At 42.1% G+C, this 23183-nt stretch overlaps 1 protein-coding gene across 19 annotated transcripts in view; it reads right to left on the bottom strand.

The window, feature by feature from the left end:
- The window catches only part of unc80 (unc-80 homolog (C. elegans)), a 71018-nt gene that overhangs the window by 20257 nt on the left and 27578 nt on the right, over positions 1 to 23183 (bottom strand). For 7 of the 19 annotated variants that reach the window (XM_086284582.1, XM_086284583.1, XM_086284585.1 and 4 more), the window contains exons 16-38: positions 22410 to 22460; positions 21818 to 22035; positions 18899 to 19062; positions 15948 to 16046; positions 15512 to 15720; positions 12154 to 12260; positions 11867 to 12020; positions 9068 to 9240; positions 8763 to 8975; positions 8544 to 8679; positions 7692 to 7825; positions 7431 to 7608; positions 7111 to 7350; positions 6582 to 6679; positions 6295 to 6498; positions 6085 to 6192; positions 4848 to 4986; positions 4537 to 4718; positions 3470 to 3601; positions 2968 to 3000; positions 2063 to 2249; positions 234 to 365; positions 12 to 155 (exon numbers count right to left, since the gene is read on the bottom strand). In XM_086284582.1, coding sequence (XP_086140708.1) covers positions 12 to 155; positions 234 to 365; positions 2063 to 2249; positions 2968 to 3000; positions 3470 to 3601; positions 4537 to 4718; positions 4848 to 4986; positions 6085 to 6192; positions 6295 to 6498; positions 6582 to 6679; positions 7111 to 7350; positions 7431 to 7608; positions 7692 to 7825; positions 8544 to 8679; positions 8763 to 8975; positions 9068 to 9240; positions 11867 to 12020; positions 12154 to 12260; positions 15512 to 15720; positions 15948 to 16046; positions 18899 to 19062; positions 21818 to 22035; positions 22410 to 22460 — 3435 coding nt within the window. The remainder of the gene's footprint in view (positions 1 to 11; positions 156 to 233; positions 366 to 2062; positions 2250 to 2967; positions 3001 to 3469; positions 3602 to 4536; positions 4719 to 4847; positions 4987 to 6084; positions 6193 to 6294; positions 6499 to 6581; positions 6680 to 7110; positions 7351 to 7430; positions 7609 to 7691; positions 7826 to 8543; positions 8680 to 8762; positions 8976 to 9067; positions 9241 to 11866; positions 12021 to 12153; positions 12261 to 15511; positions 15721 to 15947; positions 16047 to 18898; positions 19063 to 21817; positions 22036 to 22409; positions 22461 to 23183) is intronic. The other 12 variants (XM_086284601.1, XM_086284600.1, XM_086284584.1 and 9 more) reach the window with 11 other exon arrangements.

The raw sequence follows: 23183 nt of genomic DNA, 5'->3' as shown, positions 1-23183 counted from the left end.
GTGACAGCTACCAGCCACGCCATCCTCTCTAACTTCGCCGTCTTCCATGAGGTGCACTATTGGTAGGACGGCAGCACAGATGCATGCTGGGAAGACAGCTTGAGGCGGCTGTAGCATGTGGTGAGTGGGTGTGTGTTCTGTTGTGTTTTCTTCATCTGGCAAAAAAAAAGAATTTGTAAAGAGCAAGTTTTATATAAAAAGTTTAAATTCATTTGTTTCTGACATTTTTCTACCTTCAGCACTGGCCAGCGAGCGGACAGACCATACAGAGCCCCGGCGGAAAGAGTAGTTCCTGTGGGAGTTGCTGGAGGCGCAGGATGGGCTGACAGACAGACGTCGTGATGCCAGGTTCACCACTTCTTCTGCTGGCGGGATCAATGCCAAACATAACCAGTAGAGGTACAGGGGGAAAAACAACATGCTATCAGGGTAAAGAGCTATGCAGAGTCAAAACACTGTGTGCTAATGTGGCAACCTGCAGGGCTGAAATATGAATCCAGCAAGCAAGTGCCAAAGTCTGCAGTTCCTCTAATGAGCACATGAGGCTGAGTCCAAGTGTGAGTCAACCACTATAAGCACCCATGTTTAACATCTACACTTTACATACTTAAAGCATTAAAAAGCATGTTTACAGTATTGTGCAAAAAATGCTTTTGGGCTCTGAGAATAGTTTTACCCTTCGTAAAAACACAGTTTTGACTTTACGAATCATCTTTACGAATGTAGCTTAGTAACCAAGCGTGCTCATGTTAGCACTCCCCCTTTCATCTACCGTAAATATGGTCACTTCTGGCTTTCAAAACTATTACGGCTGTATAAAAGGTGGAAAACGTGGATGTGGCCATCATTACATTACCCACTGGTTTTGGAGCTTAAATGTTAGTGTGTTATAGCCATATTGTTTTTCTTGGAGTGCTAACTTATCAGCTGCATCCCTAAACTGTATGGGTGCACTATGTCAACTCAGTATTTCACTCATCAAAACTGAAGCACAAACCATCAGGATGGTCTGTAGAAAGCTGAAGTATTACTCAGATAATCCATTAAAAATGCTCTAAAAGGCACTGAAAGCACACAAATCATAAAGAGGTTTAGTCTAATGGCTTGAAGTAGTGGACGAGACCTAGCAGCTGCCATCTACCTATATTGGACACCTGTCAGTTAACCATAGACAGTACAAATCATCAACTCAGCTTCTGGGTCAGAACAATAACACCAGTGCAGAAGTGCCTTAAACCTGCATTCTGTCTGAAGGCCGCCAGTCAGTGATAGCGGTGACGTGGGTTTTGCAGACACATGATCTAGAGGTTGGTCTCCAACCAGAAAATGCTGGGAAAACAATTGCTTAACCTTGAGTCACACAGGCCTACTTACCAGAGAGCAACCCCACTGGCAACCACTGGTTGCTAGGAAAAAATACGCAGTTGCAAACCGAAATACAAAGACTTCCTTGTGATTAATATGGTCGCTAACATATTGCTGCAGAATAACAATCTTTTATAGACTGTGCTTTCTGAGCTGTAGTAAAACTGAAAAGTCCAATGAAACCTGGAATGGAGGCTGTTCGCCTTCAAAGCAAAAGTTGTGCCCTTTAAAACATGTTGGTTGTAGTACTGAGGTACAGCTTTTACTTTGAAGGCAAACTTTATTCATTCGTCATTCGTTGTACTACTGCTCAGCTAGTAGTTAACAAGTACTTGCAGAGAAACATCAAAAACTACAGGCAACTGTGGCAACCAAAGCATTCACAAGGAGGTTTTAGGTGCAGCACCTTCTTTGAATTCGATTTCACATTTCTTTGCATTTCTTGAGTAATGTGCACATGACGTCACATTGCCAACCAGTTTTTAAGATGGAGAAAAGGGATAATCAATCCAAAAGGCTAACACAGTTTTTGCACCAGTCTGCAGAAAGCTTTTTAATGCTGTTAACACAAGAGGGTCGACTCTGTTTTGAAATAACTCTCATTTGGCCACTGGAGGAACTTCTGTGCTCGCTGTTTTCCACCTCTTGAGGTTTTTCTTGTATAAAACACAAGTGCTCATACGCCTGGCGGCCCCACCTTCCTCCTCTTGCTCGGGTGGAGGGCTGCATGTGGGTTCGTAGCAGGCCTCCTGAGCCACAGGGATGGCTGTGATGATGCTGGCCTCGCGGCCCAGACGCCGCTTCTCCTCCTCCTGCTGCAGGTTCTTGAGGATGTGCTCGGCTCGCTGGTGGGAGCGCGACACCGCCCGCGCAGAGAAGGATTTCTAAAAAGGAGGGGGCGAGGATCAAATAGCACAGAGGTAGAGCAGCGGGTGTAGAAATTGTAGGAGGTTCAGAATCGGGGGCAGGGGGCGGGGGGAATGCACAAATTAGCACTTTAAATCTTTCAGGAATGTGTGTGCACAGCTACAATAGGCTTCTGAGGAGCAACTGGACAACACATTAATACAGTAACTCTCCTCCAGCACACCGATCTCATGCTCTAAAATGCCGTCCTGAGCATTATGAAGCACGCTGCAGTGTAGACGTATAGAATAGGAGCAATTTCAATCACGATAAACAATAAATGTGTTCAGACTGGAAGATGGAGAATTTACTGTATCTTGTGCACAGTAATTGCCTCACAGCATTCGCACAAACAAATCTAAAACAGCCATGATATGAAAAACAAACACAGCAAAGTCATTCTCATCCAATGACCATGCATCAACAGCACGACACACACAACATGTCTGTATGCCCGATGCATGCTGTTATTTTCTCCTTAACAATCAAAGCATGTGCCGGAAGACTCTTTTTAAATATGTGGATTGTGTGTGTCCCTGATCAAGATGCAACTATCCAAGATGACCCATGAAACCGCCCCCCAGCTTCTGGTCCGTGATGAAAAACCTAAAAGGTCGCTTCCCCTTCTGTCTTTAATGGTCTGAGGTAACAAGATGCATCAGCAGCACAAACACCCGGACAGAAATACCAACTTACTATGGCATGGACTGACTGAATTAATGTGGGGTACTAAAAACAAAGACAGTCGATTAAATTATAGAACATGTGCTCGCTCATTAAAATCTCATATTTCTATTCATGCTTTATGAAAAAAAAATATTTAAAAAAGACAAGAAATTAAAAGGAGGCACCAAGAAATCTGTGTTCACACATTTTTCTTATATTTGCAGATTTCTTGGTGCAGTTTTCCACATTAAACTTGCAGCAATAACAAATGTAATATTCAAAGCAGTAAGAGTGTGCATATCGTCTTTTGTTTTTTGGTGGATTGTGGAGTTAAGTGGGATTAAAAAAATAGTTAAATTATAAACTGGCCTATTTTTACAGGGTTCACAAGCTTAGGAAAACTCTCTCACTGAACTCCAGTGGTGTTTAAAAAACCTTCTCTGTCACTTTAATTAAAAAGATAAACTCTAAAAGCTGTTTCTGATAGTAATACAAGTAGATTTGTGCCTTTTAGAATAGGGCTCAAACTTACAGACTGGTCTTCGTTGATTGGATCCTGGACGCTGCCAGTGTTCTGGGGCACCCAGGGAGGGTCAAATATGGGGACACAGGGCATGCCCAGTATTGGAGAAGGGAGAGTGAAGTTAATGCTGGGTGGAGGGATCTGAAAGAGAAGTACACCAAATTTAGTAAACACAGCGAATGCCCTTCTGCGCTCTCTCTTTTGGGGACGCTAAAAATGCAAACAATCTATTCCAATTTGTTCATGTAAATGGAGAGTCCTCGTCACATTAAGGTTAAGTATGGGGTTCCACAGGGTTCTGTGCTAGGACCACTTCTGTTTACAGTATACATGCTTCCCTTAGGGAGTATCATCAGAAGGCATAACATACATTTTCATTGCTATGCAGATGACACCAAACTTCCTATCAATGAATCCAGATAACACATCCATAGTTAGCTAAACTACGAGAATGTCTTAAAGACTTTTAATCCTCTGCTTCTAAAGTTAGCTAAAACGGAGGTTACTGTACTCAGCCCTGAAAATATTAGAAATGTGGTATCTAACCAAATGTTTACTCTGGATGGCTTTACCGTGGCTTTACCTTGGAGTTGTTTATATGGATATGTGGATATGTTCTTCAGTGCACATTTTAAATAAACACACATGACTGCTTTCTTATATTTGCACATCATCTTAACATCCTGTCTCACGGTGATGCTGAAAAACTTGGACTACTGTAATTCATTATAAACAGGATGTCCTAAAAACTCCCTGAAAAGTCTTCAGTATATCTAAAACATTGCAGCAACAGTACTGACAGGGACTAGAATGAGAAAGCACATTTCTCTTATATATACTATAATCTCTGTCTTTCTTTCACATCATGTCTTTTATCCTGTCTTTGTCCCCTCACCCCCAACCAGTCACAGAAGACGGTCCTCTCCCTGAGCCTGGCTCGGCTGGAGGTTTTTTCCTCTTTAAAGGGAGATCTTCTTGGACATTGGTTGATTGGGATATTACCTTAAAAATATAAAGGGTCTTGAGGTTTTAGTGATTTGGTGCTTTATAAATAAAACTGAACTCAACTGAACTACCTTAAAGATCTGCTGGGCTCCTTCCTCCATGCGAGGCCACACTTGGTAGCGAAAACGCCACAGAGTGTAAAACTTCAGGATGGAGTTAATGCGCTGGCAGGCCTCAGGGTGCTGGAACTCTGCCATCATCATTTCGGTCACTGCATCAGGGACCTTTACGGCGCACAGGAGAAACAAGGCAGCTGGAAGGGGGCAGATAAAAAGGGCAGGAAAGAAAAAGGTGAAACATGGTTGAGGGCAAAAAGCGTTCGTGAACCTTGAAGGGCACAGCGACCTAAGAGGGGACCACCACAGCTCAGTGATGAGCTCACCAGCAGCGGCTGCCATATGTTCATCCACACTGAGTAGGAGTTCCCAGGCTGCGGGCTGGATGTCTCCGTACATGTCGTCAGTCAAGATAGGAGCTGCTTTGATCAGCAGTGAAAGAGGAGCTGGTGACAAACTCATCACCTATGAGAAAACAAACATTTAAGATGAAAGTGCAAAGCTGCAAAATGATCTATAATCTCTTTGCTAAGGTAGTAATAAGACACTTTATCTTTGACTTAACATCACCCACAGTGTATACAAACTGAAAAAGGTGCAAGCAGTCCTTTTCAGAGCTACAACACAATTAGAAAACTTTTATTTCCTTTTTTTGGACCCATTTTTTGCTTTCAGAACTGCATCAGTAGTTCATGCTGGAAGCATTTCTCACAGATTTTGACACATAACATCTGTTAAACCTCTGATAAACTGTTAAAACAACAGTTTAGCCATCATGCTGTTTTTGCCATGTTCTGATCCTACCATCTGAACGTTGCATGAAAAATCAAGACTCACTGGACCTGTCAACATTTTTTCCAGTCTTCTATTGCCCAAATCTTGGTAGCTTTTATGAATTATAGCCTCGGTTTTCCTGTTCTTATTTCACAGGAATGGCACCCGGTGTGGTCTTCTGCTGGTGCTTCTGTATAGCTCGCAGGCAATTTCTGTGCCACTTGTAGTATATTTTACAATTCTGCAAAATGTATTTTGGCAGCAGTTTCCGAAATACTCAGACCAACCACTGTGTCACATTCAAAGTCACTTAAATCACTTTTCACCTCAACTCTGATGCTTTGTTTTAACTTCAGTAGGTTGTCTTCACCACAACTACAGAACTAAATGATTTGAATTGCTGCCATATGATTGGCTGATGTGATATTTGCTTTAGAAAGCAGTTGCTTGAACAGATATTACACCTTTGTAAAATCATTAATAGAAATCTCTAGGCCAGACAGGCAGACGTTCCTCTAATGGCCAGACTCCCATGTTAAATAAACAACTTTGCATGATCAACCACACTTGCAGCCTGATCCAAAAATGATTGTCTGTATGAGTAGCTTCTTTCTGCACAACTGTTTTTTCTTTTTAAAATTCATTAATCTCAATGCTGGTTAAAGCTTAAAGCTGGGGTGCGGTCTCCTTTATTGACAGCACGGGCAGCTCTGATTCCAGTCTGAGAATGTGGTGCACATCAGGTAGGATGTAATAATTATAAAAATAACAAGAAAAACAGAAATTCACCTGATTGCGGATGTACTTGAGCATGCCTGTATCCTTCTTCCCTTCTGTGTTGGAGTCAGTGGGTCTTCTCTTCATGGACGGGGTCCTCAGACAAGACTTGTCTGAACACTGATGGGAAATAGTACTTTAGAAAGTGGCGAAGATTTAAAAAAACTAACAAAACACACATATTTAGGTTATTCATCCAGAAAAACAGCCTGTCAATTCCACCTCTTTGTTTTTCTTCACACGTCCTCCGATGTTACCAGAGGAGGCGCTGTCCTCCCTCAGGCTGTCCACCGTCTCCCCGTACACGAGCTTGATGGCACGGACCAGACGGGCGCAGGAGCGGCTGTGGTGTTGGTAGCAGCGTGGGTGGCAGAAGTCTATGTGGGTACAGATGAAACTCTGCTGGTTGCACAGCAGGATCATAATCTGTGCCGAGAGAGAGCAGAGAGGAGGTCAGTATGCGGGAAAGTACACACAGCTTTCCTCCCCGCATGTACCGACAGACTTACGTGAAGCCAGGACATGTTGCGGTGGTAGTTGTCCTCCGTTCCTCCTGAGCTCTGACCTTCTGGCTCGATGCTGGGTTCACTGGTGCTGAAGGGACTGCCTGCAATGTTAAACAAGAACAAACAACCCCATACAGGACGCTGATAATTGTCCACTTATTTCACGATGGAGAACAGTTTCTTTTCCCTGTGCAGAATACTTATAGTGTTCTTTTCACTCTCTAACAGGATCTGGCAAAAACAATACTGCAAAAGTAAACTAATGTTAACATACACTGTAAATAAGTCTTTAACTTAACACATTTTTCCCTATATATTTTACAGAATTTTCCTGTTATTTTAAAGTACATGAAATACCAATGATATGAGAAAAAATAGACTGTTAATTGGCAGGTCTGATGTAAAATAACATGAAAAACCTGTAACTGTGTTTTACAGTTTTTATTTTTTACAGTGTACTGTCATTTCCTTTGAATATTACACAATAATAAATGAAATTATGTTCTTTCCAGGAGTTTCAGTTACATCATACCGATGTCAGTAACTGTGTCCCTGCTCTGCGTTTGTGACAGCAGGCCTTCTTCGTTCTCAGACTCAGAGTCCTGCCGAGACAGCTTGGTGCTCTTCAGACTCCCCGCTCTGCGTATCGAAGACAGCGAGCCAACCTTCTTCACACGAAAACTGCGGGCTCCTTTGATCTGAAGCAGGCGCGAGCCTCCGATACGAATCTTCCGCACTGGTGCTGGAGAGCAGGGGAGTGGGGAGAGATTGTCTACAATCAACAATGAGCAGTGAGTAAATACGGAGCGGTAATCAGCTGCATTAACCAATCTGGATGACACCGAGTCTCACCCTGAGCCTCCTGGGTCTTCTTATCATCGCAGGTGGTGTCAGACTTCAGAGTGTGGCTGCTGCTGTTGAGGGAATCGTGCCCGTCTTCGTCGTCGAGGATGCCCGCAAAGCTGATCTTCCTCTCGTAGCGATGGCGGCCGAGCTCTGGGTCCAGACGCAGGCGGCAGCTGTCCAGATCCTGCAGACAAAATAAGTAGAAATCAAATTCTCATCGCTATTCACATCAGATTTACCTTTTTGGATTTTGATTTCACTACTGACCACAAGCGGTTCGGTGCGCGGTCGTGGTAAGCAGGGGAAGGTCTCTCGCAGGAAAGTGGTGATCTCCAACAACAGCTGGCAAGCGGCCATCTTCAGTGCGAAGGGGCAGCCACATTTTGTAGGATTGACCGTGTCTTTGGAGTCAGAACAGATAAGATAAAATATCTAAATGTGGCTAGAACATCTTTTTTGTTCTGACAACCTAAAAGTTGTAGAAACTAAATTTTAATTTAAGATTTTTTTTTTCAAAGTACACACAATAAAACGCACAATACTGTGATCTTATTACTTTCATGCAGCATGTTTTTAAGTGTGACATCAACAGCTTGGCAAGTGCAGACTTTTTATTTTCCAATTTGAGTGGACGTTCATGCGAAATCATCTTCTTCTGATTAATTCAACACCACACAAATGCACAATAAGGTGCACCTGATGATCTAAAGCTGCAAATGGACCATTATGAGGTAAATATTTTTAATGATGATACAAGTTATCATTAAAAAAACCTAATTTATTTAACATCCTATTGTCCAATCCCTTACATAGGGAAACGGATGAAAATGTAGAATTCAAGTCATGAGAAAACAAATGAATGAGAGTAATGGTTTGAGTTTTTATGTGCTTCTTATTTGGAGGACTGCATTGGTTTGCAGGCCTCAGCAATGTGATTTCTGCCATGCAGTAGCTGACACCACTCAGACAAGCTAAAACAGCAGCAAGGCCTTTTTGGGTCACCACGTCTCATGAGACGCTACATCTGTGTTATATCTGCACAGTACGATAGAGACGATCTGGCCGAGTGGAAACCTGTAAATAGAAGAAAAACAAGTAACAGACACTGTTTTGACTCACTGTCATCTAAATAGTCTTCTTCCTCGTCTTCTTTCCTCATCCTGCGTTTGGTCTCTTCATCGTAAATATAACCCAGGATGTTGGCGGGGCTCTCACTGTCCGAGTGGCAGAGTTCGCTGAGCCTCGTGCCAATCGCCTGAGCAGATTTAACACGTTTACAGTTAATGAAGCCTTTTTATAAACTGTAACCATAAACAATCTTCGACACATTTAACTCACGTCTCCCCACTGGCAGAAATGCTTGGCAGCGTTCCACTGGAGCTTCTGGTTTCTTTTATTGCCCACAATAGGCGATCGGCCCCTGGACAGCCCTCTCTTGGTGATGTTTACGTGGTGGCCCTTCATCCATTCGGGCCAGTTGCCACGATTACACCGGTGGACAAATCTGGCACATTCCAAGAAAAGGGAGGCCCTGGCCACAACTGGGGCTTCCTAGAAGAACAGAGAAATAAATAGGTGATAGCCTTTGAAAGCTAACAGCGACATCTTTACTCTTTCATTATTTTCTCCAAAGTGAAACGCACGAGGTCCAGAGCAGCGGCGAGGATGGAGGCATCTGGTATGGTTCCTGGCTCGCAGCAGTTCAGGAGAAACTGGAAGCGTTTCATACCCTGTCGGATGGCGCCCAGATTCACTACATTCTTGTTCTTCATGGCCTCCTGGCTGGCTGCGAGACGCTCCTGGAAACCGTGAGGTCCTGAAGGACACCGTGAGGACCACAAGGGAAGAGGTATAACAAAAGCCGTTTGAAGAAGAGTTCTCGTTATAGACTCGCTTGTTTGCACAATAAAGGTTAGACATAGAAATTGCATGAAGCAACATCACCATCCAGGACATTTAACAAATAGCACTGAGCTGACAGATGAAGCTGAGTGAGAGATGACACACAGCCATCGGCAGGGGTTACACCTGAATTTTCAATCGTATAAGAATAGTCACAAAAAACAAGATGAATTTAAGGGCCAAAGATATTTTCAGGCACTTTTCTCCGGCATCTTTCTAAAAGGACCTACAAATCTCATTGAAATGTCAGGCGTAACCACAGCCGCACAGAGGAAAGCTGTATGTGGCCCATTGTGTTTAATCACTAACACTCCAGCACTGGAAATACCACCAGACATCACCACAGAAGAGACGGAGAGAGCACTGACAGCGTCATGCTTGACGTAGCACAGAGACACGCTCCACAGCAGAAAGATGGTTTCATAGACATGAGTTGTTGTGAGACACCGCCCGTCCTCTTTTTTCACCTTTGGGTGAAAACGCAGAGGAGAGGAACCAATGCTGGACAGAACAGGACGTGCACAGTTGGAGAGAAGGGAATGTAGACCTATCGGGATAAATGAAATGCTTTAAATTTCTTATTATTATAGAGCTAAAACTGTCTTTGGAAGTAAGAAGTTTGGTTTCAGCACATATAAATGTCTGGCTTTAGGGTTTTTGTGGCAAATCACAGGCACAACTTTTCACAGCTTTTGCTCAGACATTGTTTAGAAATCTACAGAAATACTCAATGTCATGAGTAGACATATATCCAAATGAATGTAATTATAATATTTATTTTAAGCTAGTTGCTAGCTATATTGTATTTTATTTTACTGAGATACCATTTTTTACAATGTGTTAGAGTATTGTGAAAAAAGTCTTGAGTCATCCCTCGTTTCTTTATGTCTTGCTAGGAAAATGGGAAATAAATGAAGTGATTTATTGGAACTTTTAAAGGAAGGACATTCAGAGCTCTTCTCTGGATGTTGGTCGGTCCGGGTTCTGGACCATGATCCAAGACGTTTCACTGTGTGTTTTTCTATTCAGGTATTAGTGTTGCTGCATTGGTAGCGTGCTTGGAATCATTGTCATGCTTAAAAATTGTCTTTTGTCAGGTTTTTAATGAATTTTTTCTTAGTTTTTAGTTATATATTTATCTGCTGTAGATTTTTCATCCATTTGTCCAGTTTCCTCAATTTTTTTAAGGACACACTGCACACCATGCTGAGATATGTAATGTTTTCAGCTAATAGCTCTTTGGGAATCACCTTGTTGGTACAAAAATACTATTTTAAGCCTGTCAAACTTTGCTCTGGCATTTTCAAAGATTCAACTTGTTTCCGTTTGTACATGGGACAAATTACATATTTTGGGACAGGCTGTTAGTAACAAAGTGACTAAAGATACAATTTAAAATTGGTTCTTTGCTAAATTGTCTATTATATGTAGACACAACACTGGTTTATCCCTTGAGCTAGGTTTCTTTTTTATACTTGAATGATTCATCACATCTGTGTGGTCAGTGTTAAGTGTCTTAACAAACAAAAACATTCCTGTGAAAATGATCAGGTATAAGGACTGGACTGAACATGAGCGAAAAGCAGCCAATGTCCAAAGAAACAATTTGAAAAACCTTCAGAGACCCTGGAGACCTATTGCTTTAATAGTCTGGCTACTTGGAAGCAAAATATAAAAGAAATAAAGGATGACTCAAGACGTTTGCATAAAGCTACATATTAGTTGTGTTTAAGGTAATTTTTCCATGCTGTAAAGGAACAAAGAAATCTCTTAGCTGTTGGATAGTCTGATGTTTTTTGTTTATAGCAATTACAAAAATGACTTTCAAAGGGCTGTTCAAGCAATCAAAAAGTGTTAATTCACTAGCATGAAAAAGTAGAGGCAGCAAAGGCATCCTGAACTGTAGTCAGTAGTATAGGGGGAAATGAGGCCAGTGATTCATATCATGTAACTCTAGAGAACTTTTGGCTGATCTTTTTGGCACATGCCTTTGACTCATCAACAGTACAAAAGAGAGACACAAGTACCTTCAGGGTGTGAAAAGCAGAGCCGGTGTGAAAACTCTATAAGCCTGCATTCTTTTAAGGGGGCGATCCTTACAGCTACAGAAAGATTAAGTGTCCTATAGAAGCAGCTGTCTGCCTCTGACCTCGGTAAACGTCGCCAAGTTTATCAGTGAGAAAATAGTGAGAAAATAAAACATCGAGTCCATTTCCCCTTCCCCTGTTGTTTTATATTAGCTTTAGTTTTGGGGAGGTTTTTTGGCAGGCCTTCCAGAAAATGATCACTTTGAATTGACACTGATGGGTTGAAAATTCACCCATCTGGATTAAAAGAGCGTAGCAGGCAGCTATCTGGCGAGGCTGACATGGAGAATGGTGGACGGCAGCACTGTCAAAAGACCACGACTTGCGAGGCCAAACAAAACACGACACCACCAGCGACAAACAGAGGCGAGGACAGAAGAAGAGAGGAACAGACAAAGAACGATGGGGGCATGGGGTGGGCGAGGGGGGCACCCCAGGGTGGGGGGGGTCTACCATCTTTCTCTTCTGTGTGGTGAAGCTTGGATGGATTCCTCCTGCCAGACCTCCATTTACCGAGCCGCTTGAAGAAATTCTCCTCCTCGTCCCTGCCGTACTCCGGCCCTACAGCGCCACCTTCAGATAGCTTCACTGCACTAGTGAACTTCACCTAAACACACATAAACACATCCGCGCATATCAGCTGGCAACGTAGACCAAATCAAACCTCTGTTTGCTCAAAAGGACGGCTGATTAGAAAAGCTGCGACACACTATGGTGGCTTTCAGTGGCGGCGAGCTGACCTTTGAACTCTGACGTATGAAGGAGAGTCGATCCACCGAGCTGATATCCAGCAAGTCCTCGACGCCGTCAGTCAGTCCAGAGAGAGAGGAGCGCTTCAACCAGTTCCCTGAAAACACACAAATAAAAAAACACTGACATGAACATCATCATGTATGGTAATAAAGAGGTAAATCTATAAATCGGGTAACTACACTGGGATTATGTATGCATGCACACCAATGGGTAGAACAGGGAACGATGCAAGGGCATTCACTCAATGTTACTGCACAGACACACACATTCAGGGTGTATAAAGATTCACAGAGATTCACAAAGATTCACAGAGTCATTCAAAGAAGTTACAGAAGAAGGACACTGAAACTAAACTGACCTTCCTGCTTGCTTTTAGCTGTGTTTGCAAATGCACTTTTATGATATGTTCAAAGAAGGAGGTGCCATGTGAATATGGTATATAGACAATTTTCATAATAAATAGAAGGGAAGTATAATTACTACGCTACCCATAACTAAATGAAAACCTACAAACACTTATAAATAGCCAATACTGCACTAGGGAGGAAATTTGCAAATAAAAGCTTAAAACTAAACCAATTTTCTCTGCTAAGCTAAAGTTAGGGTCTGGTTGTGTTTTATATTTTTATTTAATCAGCCAATCACATTTCAGCAATTTAGTGGATTTACCATTTATGTAACTTCAAATGTGGCATGGTTGTTGGTGTCAGATGGGCTCTTCTGAGGTTTTCAGAAACAGCCAATCTGCTGGGATTTACAGAGAATGGTCTGGAATGGTCTCAGCAGTGCATTGGGTGAAATCGTCTTATTGATTCAGAGGTCAGAGGTGAATGTGACCAGACTGCTTCTAGCTGATAGGAAGGCAACAGCAACTTAACTGAAAAAACTTGTTACAACTACTGTATGCAGATGAGCATCTCAACTGTAGCAGAAGACCACACCTGGTGCCACTCCTGCCAGCTGAGAACAGGAAACTGAAGCTACCATTTACTGGCTCAACAAAATTGGACAATAGAAAATTGGAAAAATGATTCTTGGTCTGGTGAGTCACAATTTCTGCTGCAACATTTGGACAGCTGGGTCAGAATTTGGTGTAAACAGCATGAAATAATGCCTTGTATGAATGGTTCAGACTGATGACAGTGGTGTAAGCATCTGGGGGGAATTTTATTTGCACACCTTGGCCTCCTTTGTACCAACTGAGCAACATTTAAACACCAAAGTGTTAGGGTTAGTGTTGAACACAGTGTACCCATCTTCTGATGGCATCTTCTAGCAGGATAACACACCATGTCCGAAAGCTCAAATTATCTCAAACATCTCAAACTATAATGATGCGTTGATTTAACCTTTTTTTCATGCTCACATATTGTTATATAAGAATGAATTTCAAATATTACAGACCTCAAACAGTATGAAAAAAATTGTTATGCTCTGTCCTATCTCTGGTAGGTGTAGCTTGAGTTGTGTTGGTATATTGTTTTGGTTAATTTAAGCTAGAAACAGCCTGCTTGATCTTAAGTAGGGGAGACCAGTGAACATCTCATTTCTACCTGTGTAAATAAGTTTAATTGCACATTTAATATATATACATATTTTTATATATTTATATCTTAAGATAAGAAAAAGAAGTGCAATTTCAATGTCTCAGTTTTTCTACGTGATAAACAAATACTGTTGTAGTAAATCAAAGAAAATTGACAGCATGACTTTGTGGGTTTAAATTGTAAGAAATAAAGTGTGTGTTAGGATGCCTGGGTCGTTGACCCAGGGTTTTTGAGTTTATGATATTATTTATACTTTCTAGTCTTTGGTTTCTTTGAGTTCTGTCTTATGGTTTATGTCTCTGTCTTCTTTAGTTGCTCTGTCTCCCCTATCACCTGTATCCCCTTGTCTAGTTCGCGTCTCTGTGTATCCTTAGTTCCTATATCCCCGTGTTCAGTCAGTGTTTGTGTCTGCCCTGGTCCCACGTCTCTGTTCCCTCTGTGGTGCCTGCATGTGAGTCTGTGTTATGTGTTTCCTGTTTTACTTTGAAGGTCTCTGTCTTATCTCAGTGTGTTCAGTTTACACTTCCTTTTGTCTCGTCAGTTCTGATTTGCCCCAGCTGTGTTTCCCTCCTGTTATTCATTCCCTGATTGCTCCCTCTTTGTATTTAAGCCCTGTGTTTCTCTGTGTCCGTGTCGCGATCTACTGTTTATTTTGCTGTGTGTTTTGTCAATCCGCCGGTTTAAGTTTATTTAGATTTTTTCCAGTTATGTTATGTTTGAGTTCAGCATTAAAGCTATTTCAATTTACGTTTGTCTCTGGAGTCTGCACCTTGGGTCCTATCCCTGTCCGCACACAGCCCACACCTAACAGTGTGAAATTACAGCTCATTGTTCAGACTGTGCTGTAATTAAACAGAATTTCTTTTTTGTTTCATTGTTAAAAATATAAAAATAAAAAAAGAGATTTCTAAAGCAAATAGTAAAAAAAACCAGGAACTTTCCATCATTTATTTTTTTAATCTACAAGTTAGTTACTTTGGTATAGCATGAATGAAGTTATTATCAGTAAAAATAAAGCTGTAAAACTTATGACAATACAGTTAAAAGTCCAAAATCTACGCCATCCCTCACGTTTTCCAAAGCCGTCCAATGAGGCTGGATTAAAGTGTTTGCTGAGCTGATTCTGGCCCCTGGGCCTTATGTTGCAAAAATACAAACTTAGTCTATCATCACCCTACACATGATCCCTAGGTTTTAATTTTCTTCATTTAAGGGTGAAGCTTATTTGCTTCCCTAGAGCAACGCGTGCTAAATAAGCATGTACTCTCTTCATTTAAATCAGTTTTTTTTCCACAGGTCTGCAAACATGCTAGGGGGTTGGGATGATCAACACAACACAGACATGGTACGGATACAGTATGAAGATGGTTCCACATCGACATACGTAGGACAGAGAGAGTGAGCGGTAGGCGAACAGTCCTGCGGCATGCTATGGCACAAAAAGGAGCACAAAACAGACCAAAGAGATGAAGTGACTTGGCCTCGGGGCAGGCAGTGCCACAATGTTGAACACATAAAACACATTATGTTAGAGGGGATTTCAAAGTAAGAGCAAATGCAATGAGATATGGTTGTTGAAATGTATACCGCTGCTCAATAAAAGGATGATTTGTAAGTCTCCATAAGCACACATAGCCTTAGGCTGCCTAATCTTTTAGAGAAATCCTATTTTCGAGCTAGTGCATATTTTCTAGTGCATTCTCGTCACTTACTAGGAGGCAAAAGCTCACTGTAGTTTTAAGACTTTTATTTTGAACCTACCCAGGGACTTCCTTGGGTAAGAAGAGGCTGCTCTTACCGATAGGCAGCTTCAACTTCTTGCGAAGCGAAATGCGACGGGATCTGGATCGTGAGCGGCGGTCGGTGGTGGTGCCAGAGTGTGCGGTGGTGCACTCTGAGGTGTCTTGTTCCGACTGGCTGCTGGTGTCACTGGCGGCGCTCTGCGACTTGAACATCTTCCTCCAAAAATCCTTCCTGCCCAGCAGAGCACCCGGGATCTGTTCTTCACTAGAAGCAGAGAGAGGAGGAGAGGAAAGGTAAGCACAAGGATAAAACATTTCCCACAAAACACTTTTTACTTCTTTTTTATTTTACAGGATGTTTTGGTATAAACTGAATGTTTATCAGAGGGTTAAGAAGGAGCAACAGGAAGAGCTTTTTCTACTTTGAGCAGAGAAATGGCAGCTGAGCTCGACGGAGATGGTGCTTTATGGAGAGGTGAGGCGGACACTCACTGTTCGGGTGTCTGGGGGGGTCTACTGGAGATGTAGCTGCGACACTCGTCTGCAGTACTGGACACCTGACCCTTCTCCCCGGACACACCCGCCTCTGACCTGCGCGCACACACACACCCCAACACACAGACATAGCGCTCAGGCCACCTGATTCAAGGCTCCATTCTGACCTGTAATTTAGGCATCGCACTACTTTAATCTCCACTGAACTGATGTCTTTTACATATTTTATTTCATATGAACTGTTAAAAAATTAAAGGAACACATTTTATTCAGAGTATAGCATCCAGTCGGTCAAACTTGTAGGATCTGGTCAATTTAGTAGCACGGTGTCACTACTCATTTAGTGTCAAACTAAATGACCAGACCTGGAACCTATACATGTTGCACAGGTAGTCCAAATCCGTCAGGGGACCACATCAATATGTGCCATTGGCTGAAGGTTTGCTGTGTATCCAGCAGAGTTTAAGAGCATGGAGGAGATTCCAGCAGACAGGCAGTTACTCTAGGAGAGCTGAACAGGGCCATAGAAGGCCCTTAACTCAGTAACTGCTCCTGCCATAGCCCTTCAAAATGATCACCAGCAGGCCACTGATGTGAATGTTTCTGACCAAACAATCAGAAAAGACTTCATGAGGGTGGCCTGAAGGCCTAACATCCTCTACTGGCCCTATACTCATTGCCTGGCACAGTGGAGCCCGATTGGCATTTGCCATAGAATACTAGAATTGGCAGGTCCACCACTGTTGCCCTGTGATTTTCACAGATGAGATGATTGAACTCATGTGACAGATGTGAAAGGGTTGTTATGCTGCCTGTAACATCGTTCAGCATAACCAGTTTGTTTCTGGGTCAGTGATGGTCTGGGGAGGCATACCCATACACAGATCTCTCTAGGCCAGGGGTGTCAAACTCCAGGCCTCGAGGGCCGGTGTCTTGCAGGTTTTAGATATCACCCTTGGTCAACTAGTCAAATGATTAGTTCATTACCAGGCCTCTGGAGAACTTCAAGACATGTTGAGGAGGTAATTTAGCCATTTAAATCAGCTGTGTTGGATCAAAGACACATCTAAAACCTGCAGGACACCGGCCCTCGAGGCCTGGAGTTCGACACCCCTGCTCTAGGCAGTGACACCCTGACTGCCATTAGGTGTCAGGATGAAGTAAATGGACCAACTGTCAGATCCTACGGTGGTGCAGTAGGTTCTGAGTCCCTCCTAGTGCTCAACAATACCCGGCCTCATGTGGGAAGAGTATAAAGGCAGTTCCTGGAGAATGAAAGAATTGATACCATTTGTGTTTAGGCTATAAGGTTTCGGTAAAACAGATTAGCTTGCTGTATAATTTCTAGGTTTAATTTTCATTTACATCAAATGATGTAGCCTCCTTAAGTTTCTAACACATTACCCAACCAGTCCACATCAATATAAACATCCAGAATAATTTTTCCCTATTTAGATCTGATGAGTTTTCAAGGTGTTCCTTTAATTTTTTTAGCAGTGTATTTTACTTAAACTTCTTCCAACCAGTGCCTTCTAACCGTACCTTATATATAAAAGACAGACAAGCCTCAAAAATGCATTCTTTCTAATGGCCAGCAGGGGATCAAAAAGAAGTCAGATTGGACACAAGTCTATGAGAAAATAACCCTCCTTCTCTCTTGATCCAAGACCTCAGTAACTACCTTTCTGATGAGTTTATGATGAGGTCTCATTTACTAGCTTGAAGTTTATTGTGTACAGTGGGCCCTCACTATAACGTGGTTCACCTTTTGTGGCCTCGCTGTTTTGTGGATTTTTTTTTTTTTAACAGCGCATTGTGTTCTGCGTCCTGATTGGCTGTAGACCAATCAGAGTACAGAATGCGTTCAGCTTATCAAATTTACACAAATCTTCGATTGTTAGCAGTGTGACTCTGAAGTGCTGTACTGTATGTTTGTACGTTTTCTCCCCAACAAACACAACAATGTCGATGAAACGTTTTGCACCTTCAAAGGCAACCGCGGGTGCTTTGGTTTCATTCCATAATACTGGACTTATTTTTCTACGAAGGTTTGAACTTCGAGAGTGTTTAAACAAGAGAGAAAAGTGTGAAAATGTTCGTGCCTGTCTGAGAAAAGCGTATAAAGTATGTAGTGAGGGGTTTTACAGCCTTGAAACATATATAAGAATTGTAAAAAATAAAGTTGGCTATTTTGCGTATTTCACCTATCGCAGGTTATTTTTAGAATGTAACTCCCTCGATAAACGAGGGACCACTGTATCATTACGATGGTCATTTAATAAACGGGGTCACAATTAGAGTGAAATAGATGATACAAGAAGACACCATATGTGTCTGGGTTTGTAAACGAGATCCAGCCCTTGGTTTTGAGGTCCAGTTTAAAAAACAAACAAAAAACAAAGACGGCAACAGTGAAGCTTCAAAACAAAAATCAGTACGATTGTGGTGGCTGTGTCCATCTTTTATATATAGTCCATGAGTCTAAGTAGAAACGGAGTGGTACAGATACAAAGAGTCAGCTGTCTCTGCAACTGTAAGTCTATGCTTTCTATATGGGCACCGCTTCACAGCCAGCAGTCATGTGACTTTGTAGCCTCAAACGTGGAAATAAAATAAGTCAGAGGTAGTTTATTCTCTTCAGTGCCATGGCATGCGGTGGCGGCTGTCAGATAAAGCAGCAAACACAGCTGAGCTGCCTCCTGGCAGGGCTACCCAGAGTGCTAACAGCCACATTATTTTGGAAATAAGAACATCAAATCAGTCACTCAAGCAAAAAAACAAACAGATGCAGACAGGACAAAAAACAAAAAAGTCAAGCAGTGATGAGAAGCAGAGCTCTGTTACCTTTACAAGGTGATGGGCTTTAAATTTGACAGTAATGACTGCAGCAAGACATTTATTTTTCACCGTGAAGTCACATTAAGACCGTTTCTAGCCATTGAGTGTACCTCCTGGGACCGGGCTGTTTGGTCTCCTCCTTCTCATCAGGTTTCTTGGTGGCGGTGACCTTCTCCGCGCTGTCCAGGAGCGCACTCAGTGCCACCCTGCGGAACACGTTTCCGTGGGCCTCTTTAATGAACTGGACCAGCTGGCGGATGTCACAGTACAGACCCTGGGAAAGGACAGAGTGAGACAAACAAAGTGAGAGCAAAAGAATGTGTGAAAGAGAAAAGAGAGAATCAGCAGCCAGTGTGAACAGTATGTAATTTTGAGCAAATGTGCGGGAGCAGGCTTGTGTTTTTGTCAAGCCACCAGCTCCAGCTTGTGAGTGGGTGGCCTCTGATTTCGTGCCATAACAAAGCCTGCCTCGAAAAGTGTGTCATCCTCCGCCAACGTACACCACTCACGCCAGCCTAAAGGCTCTGCAAGCACCGCAGAGAGGCCGAGGTACTTCAATGCTTTCAGACGCATCCAAATACACTTATCAAGGGTGCATTGGATATTTGATAACAGATTCTGAGTATTGTGGTGATTTTTAGACCTTAATATGGATATAAAAGTGTGAAAGAAATATTGTTTTTAGTTGAATTCAGCACAAATTTAAGCAACTTACGTATATTCCTTAAGACACTTACTGTGGACCTGATTTTAACTAAGTTAAACACAATCTAAGCTGTCATAAATGTCACTTTATCTGCAATTTCACTTTTAAGACAACTGTATATTGTTTAATTAGACATTAGGTTTAAAAAGAATTGCACTCCATATGCAGTTTTACTAAAGAGCATCTGAAAATTACATGAATTATATGAAAAAAGTAGTTTATAGCTATAATTTGCACGCTAACATTACTTTAATTCAAAACATTTCAGCTCTAGCCTACAGATTAGTGTGCTGTGATCATGTTAGTCACTTCCTGCTTTATTATGTTCATCAGTTAGGAGACAAAAAGAGACAGAAGCTTTCTCTTTGCCACCCTTTCTGACTGCCGGCCCTAATCAACCCCAATTAGTTTCAGCTGTGATTTGTGGTCCAGTCATTTCCCTCTACATATATAGTCTCTTGCTCTTTCAGTTTGTCAGATTGTGCTTATCATCTTTTTTTGTATTTAGATTTTTGCTTTTTTGAACCATCATACTTGTGCTATCTGATTCTTTTCCGTATACGACTCAGTTTGAAGTGCCTGTGTAGCTGATGGATGCTAAACAAATCAGCTCATCTTGACTTGACCTTGGCCTGAAAGAAGATATATAGCTATTATGAAACACTCTTAAGGGGAACAGCAGATATCGTGTCAGACATAAAAAGGGGAAAAAACTGTCACACAGAAACTCTGTGTTTTTAAACTCTGCTGATGCATAAAACCTCTGTACAAAAGACAGAAAATGGTGCGGAAAAACTAAACTGCATGTTTAATATAGTCTGGTGCGAGCTCCCTTCAAAATTTTCTAAAAAAGAAAAGTAAAACATGTGCAAACATACATGGAAATACAAAACATAAGGCAAAAACTGAGTTTTTACAATTCTAATAAGCTTGAAAGTCAATATTTGGTGTGACCATCTTTATTCTCAGCACAGTCTGAACTCTCTTTCTTGTCATTTCTTTAAGTCGTCTTCAGGAATAGTTCTCCAGGCTTCTTGAAGGACTTTCAAAGCTCTTCTTTGGATATTTCTGCCTTTTGTTCTGTTCTCTGTCAAGGTAATCTGATCAAAATCTGGTGGTACTTTTCTGTGTTCATAATTCATCAATTTTGACAAGTTCTCCAACACCACTGACTGAAATGCAGCTCAAACCTTAACAGAATCTCCATTTCTCATGAGGCTTCAGTGAACAGTAGCTGATTAGCTGAAGGTCCAGGTGCATCTCTCCGGCACTGTGTCAGGTGACCTTCAGATCCTGTTTAACTGCTGTAGATAGTTTTGTAGGCCTGATATTTCTTCTTTTGTCCTCCGTTTGTCCAGTTTCCTCAAATTTTGTAAGGAAACACTACACACCATCCTGAGAAGTTTTCAGCTGGTAGCTCTTTGTAAATCACTTTGTTGGTACACAAATACTGTTACAGGCATACAATAGTATTTTATGCCTGTTGAACTGTGATCTCTTTTGCATTTTTCATAGGTTCTACTAAAGCAATGGGAACAAATGATGCATTTTTGTGAGAGGGTGCTAGTAAAAAAGTGCCTACAGATATAATTTAATATTGGTTCTTTGCTAAGTTTTCTGTCAAGAACTGGACTGAAAATGAGTGAAAAAGACAACACGTTCTCATCCCAAAATGTAACATACGTCGCCATGTGACAAATCTTCAGTATGTTATGCGTTCGGAAACATGAGAACCGTTTGGAAGGAATCTACACATGTACATTTATTTTACTTTCTCATCATTAATTGCTTTGGAAAAAACAATCTAATATGATTAAGATTGTGGTTAAAGTTAGGGATAAGGTTATGTTTATGGTTAGGATTAAGGTTAGGGTTAGAGCTGGAATACACAGCTGGAACATGTATTACTGCTGGGAGCGTCTATTGGATTTCATCCACAATCCGGCGCGTATCATAGGGACGCGGAAGGTTACCTCTTGCGTTCCTATGGGACGCCTCAGGATGTGACAAATCGTCAGTATGTTATGCGTTGGGAAGGAGAATGGTCTGGAAAAAGAAGCCAATGTCTAAAGAAAAAGTTGGAAAGACCTTTCTTGGAAGTAAAATATAAAGAAATGAGGGGTGGCTCTTGATTTTTGCACAGACCTACATCTACAATACATGTTCTAGCAGACCAGAGAGCAGCTTAGATAGCATGTCTGATACAACGAATGAGATCAAGCGTCTTTATCTATAATAAAGCATTAATTTAACTAATGAATCTAATGCGGAGCACCAAAACAGCTGGAAGGCAACCAGGTAGACGATTTCACGCCCCACTCACCAGGTTCTCGGGGCTGTGCAGCTCATGTGTGGTTGAGGCGCAGCGGGTGATGAGGGACTTGAACATGCAGCCCACCACCACGGCCTCCATATTCTGGGCTACAGATTTGTTGTCTCCTGTGGCGAAGTTGTTTCCGAAGCCCGCCTTGTCTGGAAGCAGCAGGGAGGCAGGAGAGACCATGGATGACACAGCAGGTGGTTTAGTCATTGCTGACAGCACTGAGCATACAACAGTGAGCCCGTACAACAAGGAAGGAAGGAGAGGGGGCAAAGGAAAAGGGGGTTAATAAAGCATATGGGGGAGAAGCCAAACTGAAAAGGATTCTGAGTAGGGAGTAAGGAATACATGCAAGTGACTAAGGCCTGCTTTAAAAACATACAGTAGAGGGTTTAGTCTCTTGGTCCAGTTAGATTAATATATCAGCCAGATTAAACCAGAACTTTTAGAGTTGCAGGCGAGTTTGTCACTTTTCGGACAGAGTGAGGGGTGCAGCAATGAAAGCGGTGTCTAGGGAAGGGTCTGATCAGGTCAGTGTAGTCATCTTATTGCTTATATTATCAACTGTTATTGATTATTGATCATGTGTATCTACCGATGTTTCTTTTTTTCGCCCTCCTGGACCTCTCACCTGCACTGCCGTACTCTGCAAGAGAAAAGAGGCGGGGCACAAAGTTGATTGACATCAGGCCAGCACAGACATGTAAGGCGGTGTCAGAAAGGAAGTGGCACCCCACCTCCACGAGGAGGTGAACCCCCAAGATGCAAACACACACACTTAAAAAATAACACACACCCACACACACACTGAAAACTAAACAAGGTGCTCATCGGTTCAGTAACTTGCCAATTGTCTCTTGTAGAAAAATCTTCAAATTCCAGTGCAAAACTGAATTGGCATGTAGGATGTGTCCTAATGCTCATCGATAAAAGCCACTGATTGAGCAGGAATGTAATGGGCAAAGCTCTGGATTGGCAAGTGTACAGAATGGATGAGCGTGTAAGGAAGGTAGGATTCAGCTCATTGAAGTGGATGAAGAAAAAGGAGGAGGATGGAAGCAGGAGGAGGAGGAGGACAACGAAGGAAAGCGACACGGACGAGCGGAGACAAGTGGAAGGAGGAAGGGGGAAAACACATATATAAACAGAGATAGCGCTGAAATGCAAAGTCGAAGTGCGGGGTGAGACAGTGGTAGGACAATTCAGCTTTGTCGACCACACTAGAGCTTTAAGTATTTACCTCTTTATGTGATATTATTTCATTTATATTGGCCTGTGCTGTAGCGTCCACACTAGACCTTTTAATGGGACAGATCTGAGTAAAATAAACCTGACAGACTTTGCTAGAGCATAAATATCTGCGCCATTA

The sequence above is a fragment of the Aulonocara sp. 'chitande type north' Nkhata Bay genome, linkage group LG23 (assembly GCF_057382095.1).
Source record: "Aulonocara sp. 'chitande type north' Nkhata Bay isolate Kocher_YH1m ecotype deep benthic linkage group LG23, A_spYH_male_GT1.1, whole genome shotgun sequence".
Taxonomy (NCBI): domain Eukaryota; kingdom Metazoa; phylum Chordata; class Actinopteri; order Cichliformes; family Cichlidae; genus Aulonocara; species Aulonocara sp. 'chitande type north' Nkhata Bay.
This window is presented reverse-complemented; position numbering and strand designations above follow the sequence as displayed.